At 36.7% G+C, this 18,310-nt stretch overlaps 1 protein-coding gene across 6 annotated transcripts in view; it reads right to left on the reverse strand.

The window, feature by feature from the left end:
* LOC150081834 (uncharacterized) overlaps positions 1-18,310 on the reverse strand; it is a 173,329-nt gene that overhangs the window by 54,625 nt on the left and 100,394 nt on the right. For all 6 annotated transcript variants that reach the window (XR_016547254.1, XM_090378925.1, XM_090378923.1 and 3 more), the window contains exon 7: positions 8,822-8,882. Coding sequence is in view for 5 of the 6 variants with exons in the window: in XM_090378925.1 (XP_090235051.1) it covers positions 8,822-8,882 (61 nt within the window). In the remaining variant the exon portion in view is untranslated. The remainder of the gene's footprint in view (positions 1-8,821; positions 8,883-18,310) is intronic.

The following is an 18,310-nucleotide window of genomic DNA, read 5'->3' on the forward strand; positions in this document are numbered from 1 at the left end:
CATATGCTCTTCTTCCTTATGATTTTAGCGAAACTAAAGTATTTATAAGGACATATAAATTATTCATCTATGCTGCAAAAAATCACTGGTAGTCTAGATGCAGACTGACCACCAGATGAACATCGTGATATTATAATCTGTTGTGTTTGTTTTTTAATGTAGGGACAGGAAATGTATCAAGTTATATATGCTGTGATGAGGATTTTCAAGATAAATTAATAATACTTTAATATGAATCTTTTTTTAATAAATATTCAAGAAATATTCATCTAGATCAGTAAAAAATTAAACTCCATGGTTTTGCAGGACATTTATGTTTTTAATTTGTTGTTAATAATAACTGTTCTTAAAGATACATTTCCTAGTGATGGGCATAATTCAGAGTTATAATCAAAGTAATCAATTATGGCATTTTCATAATCATTATATGCAAATTAGTTGGGGGAGAGAGAGAGAGAGAGAGAGAGAGATAGTGAGCTAACAGTACTTTACTTTTGATAACAACAGATCAAATCTTTCCACTGTTTTCCCCCCTCTTCTTCAGTTTTCTTCTTGTTGATTTCACAATTGACTAATTTATATATAATTACAGAGAATGTTGATTGTTCGTGGCTATTTCAAAGTGAAATACTGTCATTTTGCTTTTTAATTTTAATACTGTTGCTCCTTTGTGTTAATAATGCTGTCCACAGGCAAAAGAAACCACAATGTGTTGTCAACAGAAGACAAGATAAAAATTATTAATAGATTGGAAAAGGGCAAAACCAGTGTATCTCTTGCTAAAATTTTTAACGTTGGTAAAGCAACCACATCTGACATAAAGAGCAGAAAAAATGAAATTTCGAAGTTTGCTTCCTAGTTAGACAATGAAGATGGCTCTTAAAAAAGGGAAAATATGAAAAGCTAGTGATGAGAAATTAGAAGATACTGTTTTTTATGGTTTCTACTAAGTCAAGGCGAACCTATTTCTGGACCTCTGTTATGCAAAAAAGCATTACAACTGAATCAAAAGTTTAAAAGCCCACTTGAATTTAAAGCCAGTACAGGATGGCTGAAAATTTTCAAATCTCAACACAGTATAGGGTAGGTAGCTTGAAATTCAAGGAGAAGTTTCATCAGGTGATGTCACGGAAGATGAAGCTTTTCAAGAGTCTTTTCTGAAAATGGCAGAGGAAGGTTTTTCCAAGGATGACGTTTACAATACAGATGAAACTGGTTTTAACTGGAAGTCACTCCCTCATAAATCACTTGCATTGCAATGTGAAATGGCTGCTTCTGGTTTAAAAACTAACAAACAGCATGTTATAGTTATGGTGTGTGCAAATGCAAGTGGACAGCATGTTTTACCATTCTTGGTGATTCAGAAATCCAAGATGCTTTAAAGGTGTGACTTGCCTACCAGTATGGTCTGTGCTTGCTAACAGAAGAATATCCCAACATAAGTGTATCCCATCCCTGCTTCTACAGGGATGGGATACACTTAAATAGAAATGGGTGCAAGAATATTTGTTGATGCTATCAAAGCAGTGTTAAGTGGGTTGGAAAACTGCTAGCTTAGGGGGGGATTCACAGACTAAAAGATTAACAGTAGCCACAGGCAGAGGTGAAAGTGATTCTTGCACTGCGCAGCAGCCTAGAGAGCAAGTTTCTGGAAATTTCAAGAACTGCAGGGAGTCATCATGGAACAAGTAAATTCATGGGCTGTGTTAGGGTAACTAAGAGTAAGAACAGGTGCATGTATACTTGCATGTACACCCTCACCGAGCTCCGTAGCTAGGTGGGCAGGAGCAGCAGTGCGTAGCACACGCTTCTTGATCAGACCGGGGTTCGAGTCCGTGACCACCAAATACGGAGGATGCGGAAAGGTCAGGAAATGACCACCGCATATCCCCGGAGCAATATGGCCTTAGTTGCTAATGCTCCTAAAAACCAAATAACAATAACAACAACAGCATGTACACCAATGCTAGAAGTATAGTAAATAAATCTGATGAATTTTAAATGCTGATATTGTTGGAATATCAGAGACATGGTGTCACACAGATATAGGCAGTGCAGAATTGGAATTTGGGGAGTATAATGTGTACAGAAAGGATAGATGGGTAGGAAGGGAGGAGGGGTTATGCTGTTAGTTAAGAAACACAAAATCTAAGGAAGTGCATCCAGTTGACATGGGTGAACAGTTCAATGTTGAGTCAGTTTGGTGTGACATAAACACTAAGAAAGGGAAAAGGAGAGTAGAAGTGTGTAATAGGCCTAAGACTCTGATGAGTACAACTAACAATTATGCATAGAAATAGAGTGGGCCAGTAAATCAGAATTTCTTGTAATGGTGGATTTTAACTTTCCAGATATTGACTGGAACTTATGGGTTGGTCACTCACACACTAGCGAGACTTTTTGGATTAATTGAAGGATTGTTTTCTACAGCAACATGTTCGAGGGGCAACCAGAGGAAGTAATACTGTTGATCTAATTATCAGCAGTAGTGACTCATGCATTAAGAATTTGCAGATAAAGGAACCACTAGGTGACAGGGATCATAGTCTACTGATCTGGGATTAACTTAAAGAGGTAACTACCATCAAGGGTAAAGGGAAGGGTTTTTGTTTTCGTAAAGGTGACTACAGTGGCCTCAGGCAGTTTTTAAATTCTATACAGTGGGATCATATGATGATGATATGATGTCAAAAACAGTGAATTCTAAATGGGAATTAATCTTGGAAGCTACTAGGCCTTTCATATCAACTAAGAAATACTATTCAAGATATAGGCCTAAATGGAGGTCAGATGAAATAATGAGGCTCATGGCAGAGAAGAAAAATGCATGGGATGCATGTAAATTAGCAGGTGACAAAGAAGTCTATGGCAGATATAAGCTAGTCTGTAATCAAGTCACAAAGGAGGTTAGGCAAGTGAAGGCTGATTACGAGAAATCCTTGGCACAGGATGCAAAGAAAAACAACAAAAACGTCTTTATTTATGTAAACTCTAGAAGGAAGAGAATGAATCAGATTGGTCCACTTTATGTTGGTGGTTCGATTGCTGATGATCCTGCTCAGATAGCTGACAAACTGAATGAGTATTTTGTATCTACATTCACACATGAGGAATTCTATAAGGAAGGGGAGGACAGAAGTTTACTAAACTCTAACAGGGAGCAAAATGATTTTGTAATAATGGAGAGCAAAGTGGTGGAGAAACTGTTGAAGTTAAATATAAAAAAAAAGGCACCCGGCAGATGGAATCTATCCAATTATATTGAAGGAGGCAGCAAGGGAAGTACGCAAACCCTTAGAAATAATTATGAGAGCATCCTTAGATTCAGGGAAAGTCCCCATGAACTGGAGATGTGCAAATGTATCCCCAATTCACAAAGGGGGTTCAAAGGGTGATACAAATAATTATAGACCTGTTAGTTTAGCTTCTGTTCCCTGGGAAAATAATGGAGTCACTGGTTAAAGAATGATGCAGGATCACCTGGACAAGACCGCAGTAATAGTTCAGACACAGCATGGATTTGTTAAGGGAAAGTCTTGTCTGAGAAATTTGATTGGATACTATGATGTGGCCACAAAGGAACTGGATGCAAAAAATAATTCTGATATCATATACTTGGATTTCAAGAAAGCTTTTGAATACTGTTGCACATGGAAGGCTGCTTTACAAATTGGAGCAGTATGGCATTAAGAGCAAGTTGCTGCAACGGATAAAGGAATGCTGCGACGGTTGAGTGGGAAATAGCAGAGAGTGGTAATAAATGGACACTGTAATAAATGGAGTACTGCATACAAGTCTGGAGGCTTAATTTTAGGAAGGATGTAGAGTTGCTAGAACGAGTACAGAGAAGGGCAACAAGATTGGTGAGGGGGAATAAAGGGGTTCTCTTACCAGGAGAGGCTTAAATTCTGTAATTTGCAGCATCTGGAGACTCTGATTGAGGTGTATAAGGTCTTGAATGGTTTGAGCAGGCTCAATGCTGATGGGATACTTCCACTTGCTCAGATTAAGAACCTGAGGGGGCATAGATTCAAATTGAGGAAAGACAGTTGTAGAATAGATGTGCAGAAGCTTGCCTTTAGCCAACAGGTAGTTGATTGCTGAAACAGACTTCCATCTGTTGTTGTGGAAGTTAATAGCTTAAATAAATGTAAGGCTGAACTAGACAAACATTTGGAGTGAGTGGATGGGTGAAATGGGAAGGTTTTTTATTTTATTTTATTTTTTGGCTGATGCTTTATAGAGCTTGCTCTCTTGCATCATATGCCTCAACTAATGCTAACGATATAATGCTTTGATGAATTCCAACATTTTTTTTGATTGGTTTAGCCAGGATTTTATTCCAAATGTGAAAAGGCATAAAAGAAAATGAGGGTAAAAATAAAGTGATGGTACCAAATGTTACAGCCCTGCTGTAACATTTGGTACCATTTGGTAAAATCATTTTGGTGGTAATGGATCAAGGTGTTATAGAAAAACTAAAAAAGATGTACAAAAAACAAATCTTGCATTGCTAGCTGCTACCAGAGGGAGATGAAGAGAGTGGTTGAATTTTAAAAGAAACTCAACATTAAGGATTGTTGCTACATGTTAGCAGATGCCAGGAATATGTTGTTGGAGGGAAATCTGAAAAAGGCATGGGATAAACTTTGGGGTGCTGCCGAAGAGACAGTCACACATGTGCAAGATTTGAATGAAGATGTAAGTGAAATTGTAACTTTAATTCAAGGGATTCCCAGGTTTTCCGAGCGTGAGCAAGATGATGCAGAGGCATGGTTAAACAACAATGCTGATGATCCTTTTTATATTTTAACTGAATAAGAAATTGTTGCTTTAGTTCAGGATGAAGAATGTGCTTAACCAAGGTGATTCTGATGACGAAAAAGAAGAGGAAGCAGGGAGGGGGCCAACTCATGCGGAGGCCTTCACTGCACTAGAAACTGCAATGGCATGGTGTGAGCAACAGCTGAATGTAGTTCTACGGAGATACTGCTATTAAAGAGGACGAGAGACCCCACCACAAAAAAAGACAATCTTGCATGGTTCAAAGAAAAATTCAAATTCAAAGATTACATATTTTAAAAAACAAACCTTCCAAAGATTCATTATACTCTTATTTGTGTGCAATTACTTGTCTTTATTTCTGTTTATGTAAAAAAAGCATGATTTATAGTTGAAACCATGTAAAAAAATTAGGTAAGTTCAAAATAAATATAATATACATTGTTTCTTCAAAACATTTTTGTTATTATTTACAAATCATTTCTTAAATCAGTTATTTTTTATAATACTTCATATTTCAAAATACAGTAGTAATAATCCTGCATACATTAATTTAATTAAAGACCTAATTACACTTTTTTCATATAAACTGGGTATTCTCATATACATTTGATTATCCAAACCAACCCTGGTCCCAATTAGTTTGGATAATCGACGTTCTACTGTATTCACTGGAATAATCAATTATTAATGATTCAATTATGCCCATCACTAATGGTCCCACAGAAGATTTAGATTGACAAAATGAGTTCCAAAGACAAAAAAAGAATGAAACCCTGCTCTAGAAAACTGCAGTTGTCCTCCCCTGAAGATGAGAAGGATTACTGAAATAGACACATTTCTGAAAAGTACCAGCAAAACTGGTTGACAACACATAAAATTAAGATTAAAACAAAAAATATAAATAAATAAATAAAAAGATCATTAAGGTGAAAATGTTGGTTGAGCAACAAAAGACAGGGCAGTTATTAACGAGCACTGCTATTCTTCAACCAATGTTATTAGTGGAGCCTCTCAGGGTTCAGCACTGGGTCCCTTATTCTTTTCAATATTTATGAACTATATTGATGAAGGCATATCAGGCTTCTTTTTTTTTTAGGATGATACAAAGACTGGCAGAGTGGTTGATAACAGGAGTCCAAATATGTGACTGCAAAAATATCTAGAAAAATTAAGCAGAGAAGCTGAGAAGTGACAAATGAAGTTTAGCATTGACAAATGCAAGGTACTGCATAAGAGTAGCAGTAATCCTGGAATAACATACCATATGGTACCACACACCAAGTGATAGAGAATGAAAAAGACCTGGGGATAATTATGCAATTAGACATGGTTTTCTGAGCAGTGCTGACAAGTTGCTAGCTCATGGGGGTTCTGTCACTGAAATATAGGAATTCTGTCGCAGAGACAAGGAGGTAATTATCCCATTATGTAAGGTAATGGTTAGGGCTACATCTTGAGTATTGCATACAAGTCTGGAAGTCTAGATTAGCCAAGAGCACAAAAGACTATGCTTACCAAGAAAGAATTCAGTTCTGCAGTTCTGTTTAAGGCTTTGAACGGATTGAGTAAACTAAATGGTCAGACAAAACACACATAAGAGTGCATAAATTTAAATTGAGAAAGGATAGCTGTATGAAAATTTGCTTTCAGCCAGGGATCAACTGATTGTGGAAAGAAACTTCTGCTAGTGTTGGGGATAGTTAGTGAGTAGTTTGAATAAATTTTTAAGGAAGGTGTAGAAAAATTATTGGAAGGAATGGATAATTCATGTGGGAAGTTTGTTTTTTTTGTGCTGAGACTGTATAAGTTGCTTCATTGAATAATTTTGCTAATACTAAATATACTCTACAAAAACAGTTTCAATTGCAACTGTTTTTGTAGAGTATATTTTTGCTATAAAAATATTATAGCAAAAGACTAAACTGGGTTTAGTCTTTTGCTATAATATTTTTATTCTATTTTTAAAGACTGAGAGCTGATGCTTTTTTTGGAGTTTGTGTCTTTTTATAAAAGTTTGTTTACATTAAACTTCATCTAGCAGTTATGGTGACAAAACATAAATGGAGAGAATTAAGGCTGTATGGTAAACTGAAAATTATATAAAAGGCAGGATGAAATGAAGTAAAATGGACACTGCAAAGGAATACAGCCCTTCACCTACTTTGTCTACAATACTGAAAAACCAAAAAAACCTGTAGCCTATGACACTGAAGCAGAAATAATTCAAGGGGTATACAAATAAATATGTGTGTCTAATTTACTAACATCAGGTTTAATTTTATAAGAAAAAGCTAATTATCTAGCTGAACGACATGGAATTAGGGATTTCAAATGCATTAATGACTGGATTCAAAGATTTAAGGATAGGAATAACTTAGTATTGTAAAAATGAGTCTGATCAGTTGACAAAGAAAAAGCTATAGATTGGTTTTCAAGAAAGGACTACATAGAATGCCTTCTATACAGTCGTCTTAAAAAAAACGTCACACAATGGATATTTTTAATCTTGACAAGATAGGTATATTTTATAAATTGCTGCCAAACAAAACACTTACTGTTTGGAGAGAGTCTTGTAATGGTCAAAAATTAAGCAAGTAATCATTATTCTGTTATGCTGCAATGCTGATGGCAGTACAAAACTTCATCCACTTGTGATTGGTAAATTTTCCAAACCAAGTTGTTTTAAAGAAGTTAACCAGTTCTGTTCAATAATGATTGGTTTACCATCAAAATTTTCATTCTCCATTACTGAGAGTAGACAAAGTGTTTTGGCAGAATATTGCACAGCACATTCTGCTGACAAAAATATGGCTGTTGTTTTGATCCTCCAGTGCCATCAGTTTTATACAGCCATGATCAAGGCATTTCCACATAAGGTAATTTATCAGCAAAATAGGGAGAAACAATCTGTAGTAAAAGTGTCTTGGATGATATTGGGTTGGGACAGTATTGAATCAAGTGTAACAGTCAACTACTTTATAAAGAGTGGCTTTGGAGAGAATATCATTGCAAAACATGGTCCAGAAAACAAATGTGACAGAAAAGTTGAGGAATGGGGGACTTTGAAGCTGTATATGAATTTTGTTGGTGAATTTGAGGAGTTTGTTAAGGTGAATTGTGAAGTTGCTACCACAGCAGCAGCACAAACACCATAAAAACTTCTGAGCACGAAGCAAAACAATGAGGTTTCTATTACTAATAATGAAAGTAAGAGTAAAGAAGTGGCACATGCATTGCCTTCTAAAAATAAACACAACAGAGAATGTGCTGAGCTGCAGTAATGTGATAATGAAAGAGCCATTGCTTTATGTCTGTGTTAAGAATGCATAGAAGACAAAAAAAAAAAAAAAAACCTGTAAATATAAAATGAAACCTTTCTTTAAATTAGATTAATTTATTACAGAGTTAATCAGTTTTATGTTCCTTTAATATTAAGACTAATTTTTGTTTTACTAGTTTGTGATACTAATTACATACATACAATATTTCATTTCAATTACATTTTTTTTTTTTTTTTCCATAGTTTATCTTATAAATAAAAGAAAATCTACACAAAATGTGTTATTATCACTGGACAAAGCTTTTGTTATTATTTAATTTTATTATTTTATTTATTTTTGTTATTACTATTTCTTATTATTGTTAGACATGTGTACCAAAAAAAAAAAAAAAAAAATGCAAATTTTTGACACTTGCTGGACTTTGTCATTGCAAAATGTGAGAATTTAGGTCCTTTGAACTTTGTATTAAGAAGATTCTACAATAACAGCAAAGCAATGGTTATCTGGAGTAACAGGGGCAATCCTTGATTCTATCTGATTGTTAATGGACAGGCTAGGCCTTACAGACAGGCTAGAAAGCTCATTTAGTAAAAAAAAAAAAAGGTATATATTTAGTAAAAAAAAAAAAGGTATATAAAGTGATATCTCCACTTATCAGTCCTTTTGAAGAAGAATCTGAAATAAAGTTATCACAATGATTTCTGACTATAAAACTAAATACACAAGTAACTGCAATAGTTTTCATAATAATTCACCTGGTTTCACTGGCTGTGCTTTTCTTGCTGGCTTCTTCTTTTTTACTGTTTCACCAGACACCTACAAGTAATCACTTTTTAAGAATAAGTTAACTTCAATCTATATATACAGTATGGGAAAAATAGTCATAATATAAAAAGTAAAATGGTATTTCTTAAAAATATACACATGCAGAGCATTTCTATGAGGTTAATGTTTATTAGCATTAGCATTAGTAGAGGCATATGATGCAAGAAAGCAAGCTTATTCAGCATCAGCCAAAAAAAGAAAAAAAAAAAAAAACACACCACTCCCATTTCATTCCTCCGTTCGCTCGAAATACCTGTCCAGTTGAGCCTTAAATTTGTTTAGGCTATCAACTTCAACAACAAGTGATGGAAGTCGGTTCCACCAACCAACCACCCGCTGGCCAAAGGCAAATTTCCGCACATCTATCCGACATCCGTCCTTCCTCAATTTAAATTTATGCCCTCTGAGCTGATTATTCTGAGCAAGATGAAGAATCCCATTGGCATTGAGCATGCTCAAACCATTCAAAGCCTTATACACCTCTATCAGATCACCTCGCCGGTGCCTAGTCTCCAGACTCTGTAATTTGCAAAACTTAAGCCTTTCTTCGTAAGAGCAACCCTTTGTTCCATTCACTAATCTTGTTGCCCTTCTCTGTACCCGTTCCAGCAGCTCTACATCCTTCTTGAAATGAGGCCTCCAGACCTGTATACAGTACTCAAGATGTGGCCTAACCATTGCCTTATACAAGGGAATAATCACCTCCTTATCCCTGCTAGAAAAATTCCTGTATATCATTGACAAGACACCATGAGCTACTCTTGCAGCTCGTCTGCACTGCTCAGAGAACTTCATATCTGCCTGCACAATTACCCCCAGGTCCTTTTCATTCTCCACCACTGTCAGTGTAGTACTGCAGAGTTGATACGTTGCTCTGGGGTTACTGTTTCCCATATGTAGTACTTTACATTTGTCATAACTTCATTTGCCACCTCTCAGCCCATCTGTTCAACCTTTCCAGATCCTGTTGCAGCAGCATAGCGTCAGTAGTGTCCTTAACAACCCTGCCAACCTTTGTATCATCTGCAAACTTGGACATTAAACTTGATATCCCATCATCAATATCATTCATAAACACCGAAAACAACAACGGACCCAATACTGAACCCTGAGGAACTCCACTAATAACATTAGTCCACGTTGAGCAGTGTCCATTGATTACCACTCTCTGTCTTCTGCCACTCAACCATCCCCTTATCCATAGCAGCAATTTGCCTCCAATGCCACACTGCTCCAATTTGTGCAGCAGTCTTCCATGTGCAACAGTATCAAAAAGCCTTTCTAAGATCCAAATATATAATATCAAAGTTATTCCCTGCATCCAGTTCTTTTGTGATTACATCATAGTATCCAATCAAATTGGTCAAGCAAGACCTGCCCTTAACAAAACCATGCTGCGTCTGAGCTATAACTGAATTCTTGTCTAGATGATCCTGCAGTGCTTCTTTAACCAGTGCCTCCGTTAATTTACCTGGAACAGAAGTTAAACTAACAGGTCTATAATTACTTGTGTCAGCCTTTGATCCTCCTTTGTGAATTGCGGTTACATTTGCACATCTCCAGTCTAAGGGTACCTCCCCTGAGTCCAAAGAAGCTCTCATAATTATGGCTAGGGGTTTGCTTACTTCCTCTGCTGCCTCCTTTAATATAACTGGATAGATCCCATCCACCCCAGGTGCCTTTTTTATGTTTATCCTCAACAATCTCTCCTCCACTTTCCTCTCAGTTATTACAAAATCATCCAGCTCACCTGCCAATGTTTACTTTACCTACATCATTCTCCTTCCTGAATAACTCCTCATGCGTGAATGTAGATGCAAAATACTCGTTTAGATTGTTAGCCACCTGAGCAGGATCCTCAACTGTTGAACCATCAATATCCAGTGGACCAATCTGATTCATCCCTTTCCTTCTGGAGTTTAAATAGGTAAAGAACTCTTTTCTGTTTTTCTTTGCATCCTTTGCCAAGGATTTTTCGTAGTCTGCCTTTGCCTGCCTAATCTCCTTTGTGACTTGGTTACAGACCAACTTATATCTATCATAGGCTTCCATGTCACCCATTAATTTGTATGTATCCCATGCATTTTTCTTCTCTGCCACATGTCTCATTAGTTCATCTGACAACCATTTAGGCCTAAACCTTGAACAATATTTCTTAGTTGGTATGTAAAGCCTGGTAGCCTCCAAGATTAGTTCCTTGAATGCTTCCTATTTTGAGTTTGCTGTTGGTAACATCATCAGTTGGTCCCACTGTATAGAATTTAAATACTGTCTCAGACCATCATAGTCGCCTTTACGAAAACAAAAACCCTTCCCTTTACCTCTGATGGTAGTTACCTCCTTGAGTAAATCCCACTTCAACACACTGTGATCACTGCCACCTAGTGGTTCATTTATCTGCAGATTCTTAATGCATGAGAATCACTACTGATAATCAGATCAAGAGTATTGCTCCTTCTTGTTGCCTCACGAACATGCTGATGTAGAAAACAATCATCCAATAAATCCACAAAAGCCTTGCTAGTGTGCGAGTGACCAACCCACAAATTCCAGTCAATATCTGGGAAATTAAAATCCCCCATTATAAGACTCTCTGATTTACTGGCCCACTCTATTTCCCTGTACAATATCTTATTATACTCATCAGAGTCATTAGGCCTATAGCACACTCCTACTCTCAATTTTGATTTCCCTATGCTTATGTCACACCAAACTGACTCGACACTGCCCTGTCCATCGATGTCGACTGGCTTCACTTCCTTGGACTTTATGTGTTTCTTAACTAATAGCATAACCCCTCCTCCCCTCCTGTCCTGTCTATCCTTTCTATACACATTGTATTCTCCAAATTCCAGTTCTGCATTCCTTATATCTGTGAGACACCACGTCTCTGATATCCCAACAATATCTGCCTTTGATGTTTTGAGCAATACCTCAAATTCATCAAATTTATTTACCAAACTCCTAGCATTGGTGTACACGCAGGTATATGTGCACCTGTTTCTATACTTGGCTACCCTAACACAACCCATGTTTACTTGTACCGCAATGACTCCCAGCAGTCTCTGAAATATCCTGCATCCTGTTTTTCAGGCTTCTGCTCATTTCAATAAAAGCAGTGCAAGAATCAATTCAACCTCTGCCAGTGGCTACTGTTAATCTATTAGTCCTTGTATCCCCCCCCAACTAGCAGTTTTCCGACCCACCTAACTCTGCCTCGACAGCATCAGCAAAAATTCTTGCACCCTTTCTATTTAAGTGTATCCCATCCCTGTAGAAGCAATCTCTCCTGTTAACAAGTACAGTCCAGGCTGAAAAAAATTCTACCCCTTGAGCCTTGCACAATCCCTCCAGGGCCGAATTGATCGACAAGGCTCTCATCATATACTCCCTCCTATCGTGTCTGGGCAGAATTGCAGACACTTTCAAATTCAACCCTAATTCACGGCTTTTTTTCAACAGTGACCTGTACTTGCTAAGTAATTCCTCCGGTCTCCTACTCTTAATATCATTAGTGCCAACGTGTACAACTATATCACCTTTTGTGCCCTTAAAAGATGATATCCGCTCTACAACGTCATCAACCTTTGCCCCTGGCAGACATACCCTGGTCCTATTCCACCTATCCTTTTTGCAAAGCATGTTCCCCACTTCCCTGACAATAGAGTCACCAACAACTACTATAGCCATTTTCAATCTTATTCCATAGCTCCTCAATTCAACTGAGCTCTGACAAGTTGGCAACAAAAGAAGTGTGAAGTCCTCCTCCTGAAAACCATATCTGCATAACATCCTGCCTGATAGCATTGTGCACTGAGCTAGTGAAAGATACCATCACTACTGTAGAGAATAACGGAATACTTGACAAGTGGAAAATTCATCTGCAAACAATATTATATAGTCTACAGCTATTATACAATATTATACTTGTTGTTAGACTCCTAACAAATATTTAGCAGACAATGACAGTGATTGGCAAACTGAACTCTCTAAATCACACATGCCAGGTTCACTGCCTGATATTATTATCCATACATGTCTATCATGGTGCAGAAGGATGTGATCTGTGAGACCAGCATGTCTTTTTTTCCCCTCCATTATCAATTACAATTATACTCCAATAGTTTGAGGGTGCATTGTATTTTCCTAAAGGAAATTCTCTTCTTCTACAGCAGGCAGGTGCTTAATTACTAGGTTTAAATTGAACTATTTTTAAAATACATACAAAATATACTAGGCGACCACAATTAAAGTATCTCTATTTAGAGATGCCATTTCCATCATCTAATAAAGGAAATGCAACCAAATTTGGCAGATATGTTTTCTGGAGGTAGCAGAATGGATTTCTGCAACCTCCAGAAAAAGTTATGTGCTTAACTGAATTGCTTGGTGTTCCGGTGTAACATTGAAGCAATAATTGAATTATTGCTTGGTGTTCTGGTGTAACATTGAAGCAATAATTGAATTATTGCATGGTGTTCTGGTGTAACAGCATTATTGGCAACACACATTGTCAACTGTTGTCAAGCACGTTAATATGACATTAAAGATATATCTCTTGTTCTGGGTGGTGATCCAGGATTTATCAATTAGTACTTAATATGTATCTTCATGTGACCACTGTGATCCAGCAAAACCTCAAACCAACTGGTCAAATGTAGAACATAACATATAAGGGGAGGTAATATTTCTCACATGTTTCATAATACTATCCTATCCACACACAGGTGTACTGGACGGTGACTCAGAGAGGCTTGTGCAAGTCCCTTGTCAAAATTTTTTGGATTAAACAAGTCCCTTGTTAAAAAAAGAACCATTTGATAAAATTTATAAATAATATAGTAATAATTATATAAATAATATAAAATTTATAATTTTATTATTTATTATTTTTGTCTTGTAGGTGTTCTCCTTAAATGAAATCTTGCACTTTTTTTAAGTGTATCAACTGCTATAAGTGGAAGCATAACGCCACAGCACCACAGGGACAGCAATCTAATCAATCTAATTATATAACCATAGATGATAGTTTGATTGTAATTCATATGTGGGCAGTGACTCTGTATGTCTGTGCTGAAATTTGTAGTGTGTTAACTAATATCAATTATTTAAAATTGTTCATATGATTGTTATCCCTTCTGACTTAAAAATGAAAAGGCAACAATCATTATTACCATTCATTAAAACAAAATAAAACTGATCAATCTATAACTACAGAGCTGAGTGCTGGTTCGTAGCAGTGGATATCAAAGGTTCACAAACTGCAATGGATAGCTTATCTGAAATTCCAGATTGCTGGAATAAAAAACAAATACAATATTTTAAGAATGAGTACGAGTTAGTTGTTAAAAACAAATATTTGGGTTGCAATGTATGTTCAAACATACAGGCAACTTCCGCTAATCCGACAGTTTTCACGCTAGGACCCCTGCACAAAAAAAAAAAAGGCAAAGCAAAAATTAAAAAAGCCAAATTTAAGTGCATTTAATTATTTTATTTTATATTTTATTGGTATTTTAAAAATTTCTATGATTAATATATGTTTTGAATAACAATGTTTTTTGAAATAATGCACTGCCCAATAGTTTTGGAAGAAGCAGATCAGTATAGGGTACAAGGCACATACACATTACAATGTTGGAATAAGCACATTATGTACTACAATGTTTCTTGTCTGTACAGTATACAGAAAATATATTTTTATTGAGAAACAATTATTATTTTGCAGTTATACTATTCAACTAAATATTTTTTAAAGTTGTATGTATTAATAAAAAATAAATCAAACAAATTGATTTTTGTTTAGGTTATTTAATAAATAAGGCAGACTGCACTGTACCCAGACATGCACATCTTGGACTGCACATTGTCATTTCACCAGTATGAGCATTGGTGTTGCCTTGTGCAGTGTCTAGTAACAGAACTCCTTTTTACTTTCTCAAGTAATACTTTTTTTATTTATTAACCATAGCTGACAATCATTCAAAATCTACTCCTGAATCATCAAAAACCCACAAGAGAAACATCACACTCTGTGCACTGCTCAAAAGCTGGAAGTCATTGACAAATGAGGCAAGGGGCACACCAAAGCAAATGGCTAAAGAATATGGCATAGGATCGATTACAGCTTAGGTATTGTGAAGCAGGCAGACAAGTTTCAAGAATATGCAGCCAGGTCAGAGAGTAATGTACAGGTCTTGCAACAAAGAAAGACATTAAAATCATCTGGTGCTGGTGATGTTGATTCAGCAGTGTATAGTGTGGTTCCAAGCTAATCATGCTAAGAGTTCCCCTCCCTCTCAGTGGTGATACTATATGTGAGAAGGCTCAACAATTCCATAACAACTTAGGCAGACAAGAGGAAGAGTGTGCTTATGGTGATGGATGGCTTAGATTCAAGAGGAGGTATGGTATCCATAAGTTGGTTGTGTCAGATGAGAGTTGATCTACAGAACATGAGGCAGCAGAGGACTATGTCCAGAATTCTGCACCTGACACTGGACAGAGATATACACCAGCGCAAGTTTATAATGCAGATGAAACTGGACTGCAATGGAGGTGTTTACCCAGGACTACACTAGCTGGTTCTGATGAAGTTTCACCTTGTGGGTTCGAGGAAAATTGCAGTTCTCTTTCATCTAATTCCATTTGTTTGAGTAATTCCATTCATCTCAAGAGAATCCTGAGATTCTCTTGAGATGAATGGAATTACTGCAGCTTTTCTTCCAACCAATGTGACATCTTTGATTAAGCCAATGGAGGGAGGTTAATTCAAAATCTTAAAATGCATTACAGGAAGTTGTTTATGTTTGTTTGTTTGTTATTTGTTTTTTAGGAGCATTGGCAACTAAAGCCATATTGCTCCGAGATATGCTGTGGTCATTCCCCGACCTTTCCGCATCCTCTGTATTTGGTGGTCACGGGCAGTTGTTTATGTAATCACTGGTGAATAAGAACTTGGATGTGGTTGCATTTCAGAAAAGTTTTAATATTAAAAATGCAATCTTCAAACTGTATTATGCTTGGGAGCAGGTCAAGAAAGAGACATTGGTGAGGTGTTGGGGTAAACTCTGGCTAGTTCTATGTTTTTTGATGATAGCGACAATGAAGATGATTCTAAAGGCCTGGAAGAGAAGGAATTAGATGATTCAGCTTTCAGATGATGTAGCTTTCAGTAGATATTGAAAATCTGAATAGACTGATGAAGTTATAGTGGAGAAGTAAAAGGCCAACAACCAGAGACTAGTGATGACAAACCGGTCATAGAAGACACAGTGGCCAAGACAAATATTACTTGGACTGAAGCCACTCGTGGTTTGGATACCTATAATGAGTTTGTGGGAAACTTTTCAATGTACAATCAGGCTGATTTTACGTGTCTGGTACCTGGAGAAGTATAAGTTTGAAGAATGAAGACAAAGCTTTGGTACATTTTTTTTTTTTTTTTTTATTAGTAAGCAGCCCCTAGCCAGAAACTGGCAACTCTGCTATATTTCTTATATAGCTTTTTAAAATTAACACAGTCTATCCAAGCTGAGATACCATAAGAAACGATAGGAAGGAAAGTCATAAAGAAAAGATAGTGCCCTACCTCTAATACCCCAATCCATCCTAGTAATTCTTGCTATCATGTTAACAAATTTTGCAACCTTTTCAGAAAGAAATTTGATATGGGTGTCAAATCTAAGACATATGTCAATGAAGACTCCAAGATTTGCAGTCTTCATTGTATCAAAGCTTTGGTACACAACTTTTATCTTAGCCAAAAGGCCAAGAAGCAATAGTCTGACATTAAAAACTTAATCCAACAAAAGAAGGGCACCAACCTGCTCACAGACAGTGAAGATCCTGCTGATTCATCAGAAGGAACCAGCCAACAATATATATTTAACTTATGAACTATAAGTTAAGGTTAGTTTTTTCTGTTTATTCCCAATTTTTAAGTAATAACTATTGCAAAGTGTCAAATTAATAAAATTTGAAGTGTACAGACAGGGTGTCAAACAAAGATCTACTGGTTCGAAGCAAAAACTATCTCCACAACTGTGTTCCAATGACTGTCTTGTTTTTATCGTTTTGTTTCAATTTTTTGGGGGAGATTTTTTTTCTTTTAATATCTTACTGTATCTTAATAAATAGTTTAGAGCCTATTTAATTTATATACGGTGGTGGACAAAAAAACTGCATCACCTTAAAAAAAAACATTTGTAGTGAAACGCAAAAGATATTGTTTGATTACAGTCATTTTGTTTGTCGCAAAGCAAAGGTATTGGGTCAGATAACGCTTCTATTGCATCACACAGAATTTCAATGTATTGCATCAGCTGTTTCTATAAATACGCCGTTGGAAGGGTATACATGCTCATTAGTATCCAGTTTTGCGGAAGTGTAAGCATGGCTCCATATGTTCAGTTGACACCAAGGAAAAAAAGTGTACCTGTTGCTCTGTCCCAAGAAGTGCTTTCTACATGTGCTATCGCTGATAAAATAGGCTGCCACCAGTCAACAGTATCACGGGTGCTGAAATTAAAGCTTGAAACTGGTGATGTGAAGAGAAGACCTGGATCAGGCCGTAAGAAAGTGACTACGTCTTCCCAAGATCGATATTTGAAACTTCATGGATAAAAGAGCAATAGGACACCATCATATTTTCTGACAAATTGAAATTCAACCTCGGGTAGGAAGCGATACAGGAGAAGACGAAAATCAGAAGCATACCATCCTGACTGCATAACACTGACTGTAAAGTTCCCTGTCAGTCAGATAGTCTCGGGATTGATATTGATATTAATTACTTAAAGCGGCCCCAGCCAACCAATGGCAACCCCGCTGTCAGTTACACATAATTTAGCAGTACTCTTATATACTCCCTCTCCTGTTTGCCCAAGTACAGGGAGGGAAAAAACTTGTCATGACCAAAAAAGATTGATATGAACAAATTGAAAAATAATCAAATTACATAAAAAATAAAATATACATATAATTAAATTTAAGACAAAGTCCAAACTTCAATGGAAAGATCTGCATCTGTTCATAGTCTGTTGGAAAGCCAGCAGTGTTAGGAGCTACCGAGAAGAGAAATTCCAGCACCAGGACTGCCGAGAGCAGAAATTCCAGAACAAGGAGCTGCAGAGAACAGAAATGCCAGCACAAGGAGCTGGAGTTGCAGTGGATATAGCAGACTCAAGCCTCCATGATTTCACAGAACTTTAGGTAACTGAGCACAAGGAGCTGGAGTGGATATAGCAGACTCAAGCCTCCACGATTTCACAGAATTCTAGGTAATTTGGCATACACCATACCGCATTACAAATCCAAGGCTTCCAGATGCAGAAGAGTCTTCCTCCAAAAGAAATATTGCAGTTGCAAAGGCTTGGAAAGCCAAGAAGTTCTCCTGTTTATCAACTAGAATTGTCTCT

Source organism: Mastigoproctus giganteus, chromosome 8 (genome assembly GCF_048544385.1).
Source record: "Mastigoproctus giganteus isolate SK-2022 chromosome 8, ASM4854438v1, whole genome shotgun sequence".
Taxonomy (NCBI): Eukaryota; Metazoa; Arthropoda; class Arachnida; order Uropygi; family Thelyphonidae; genus Mastigoproctus; species Mastigoproctus giganteus.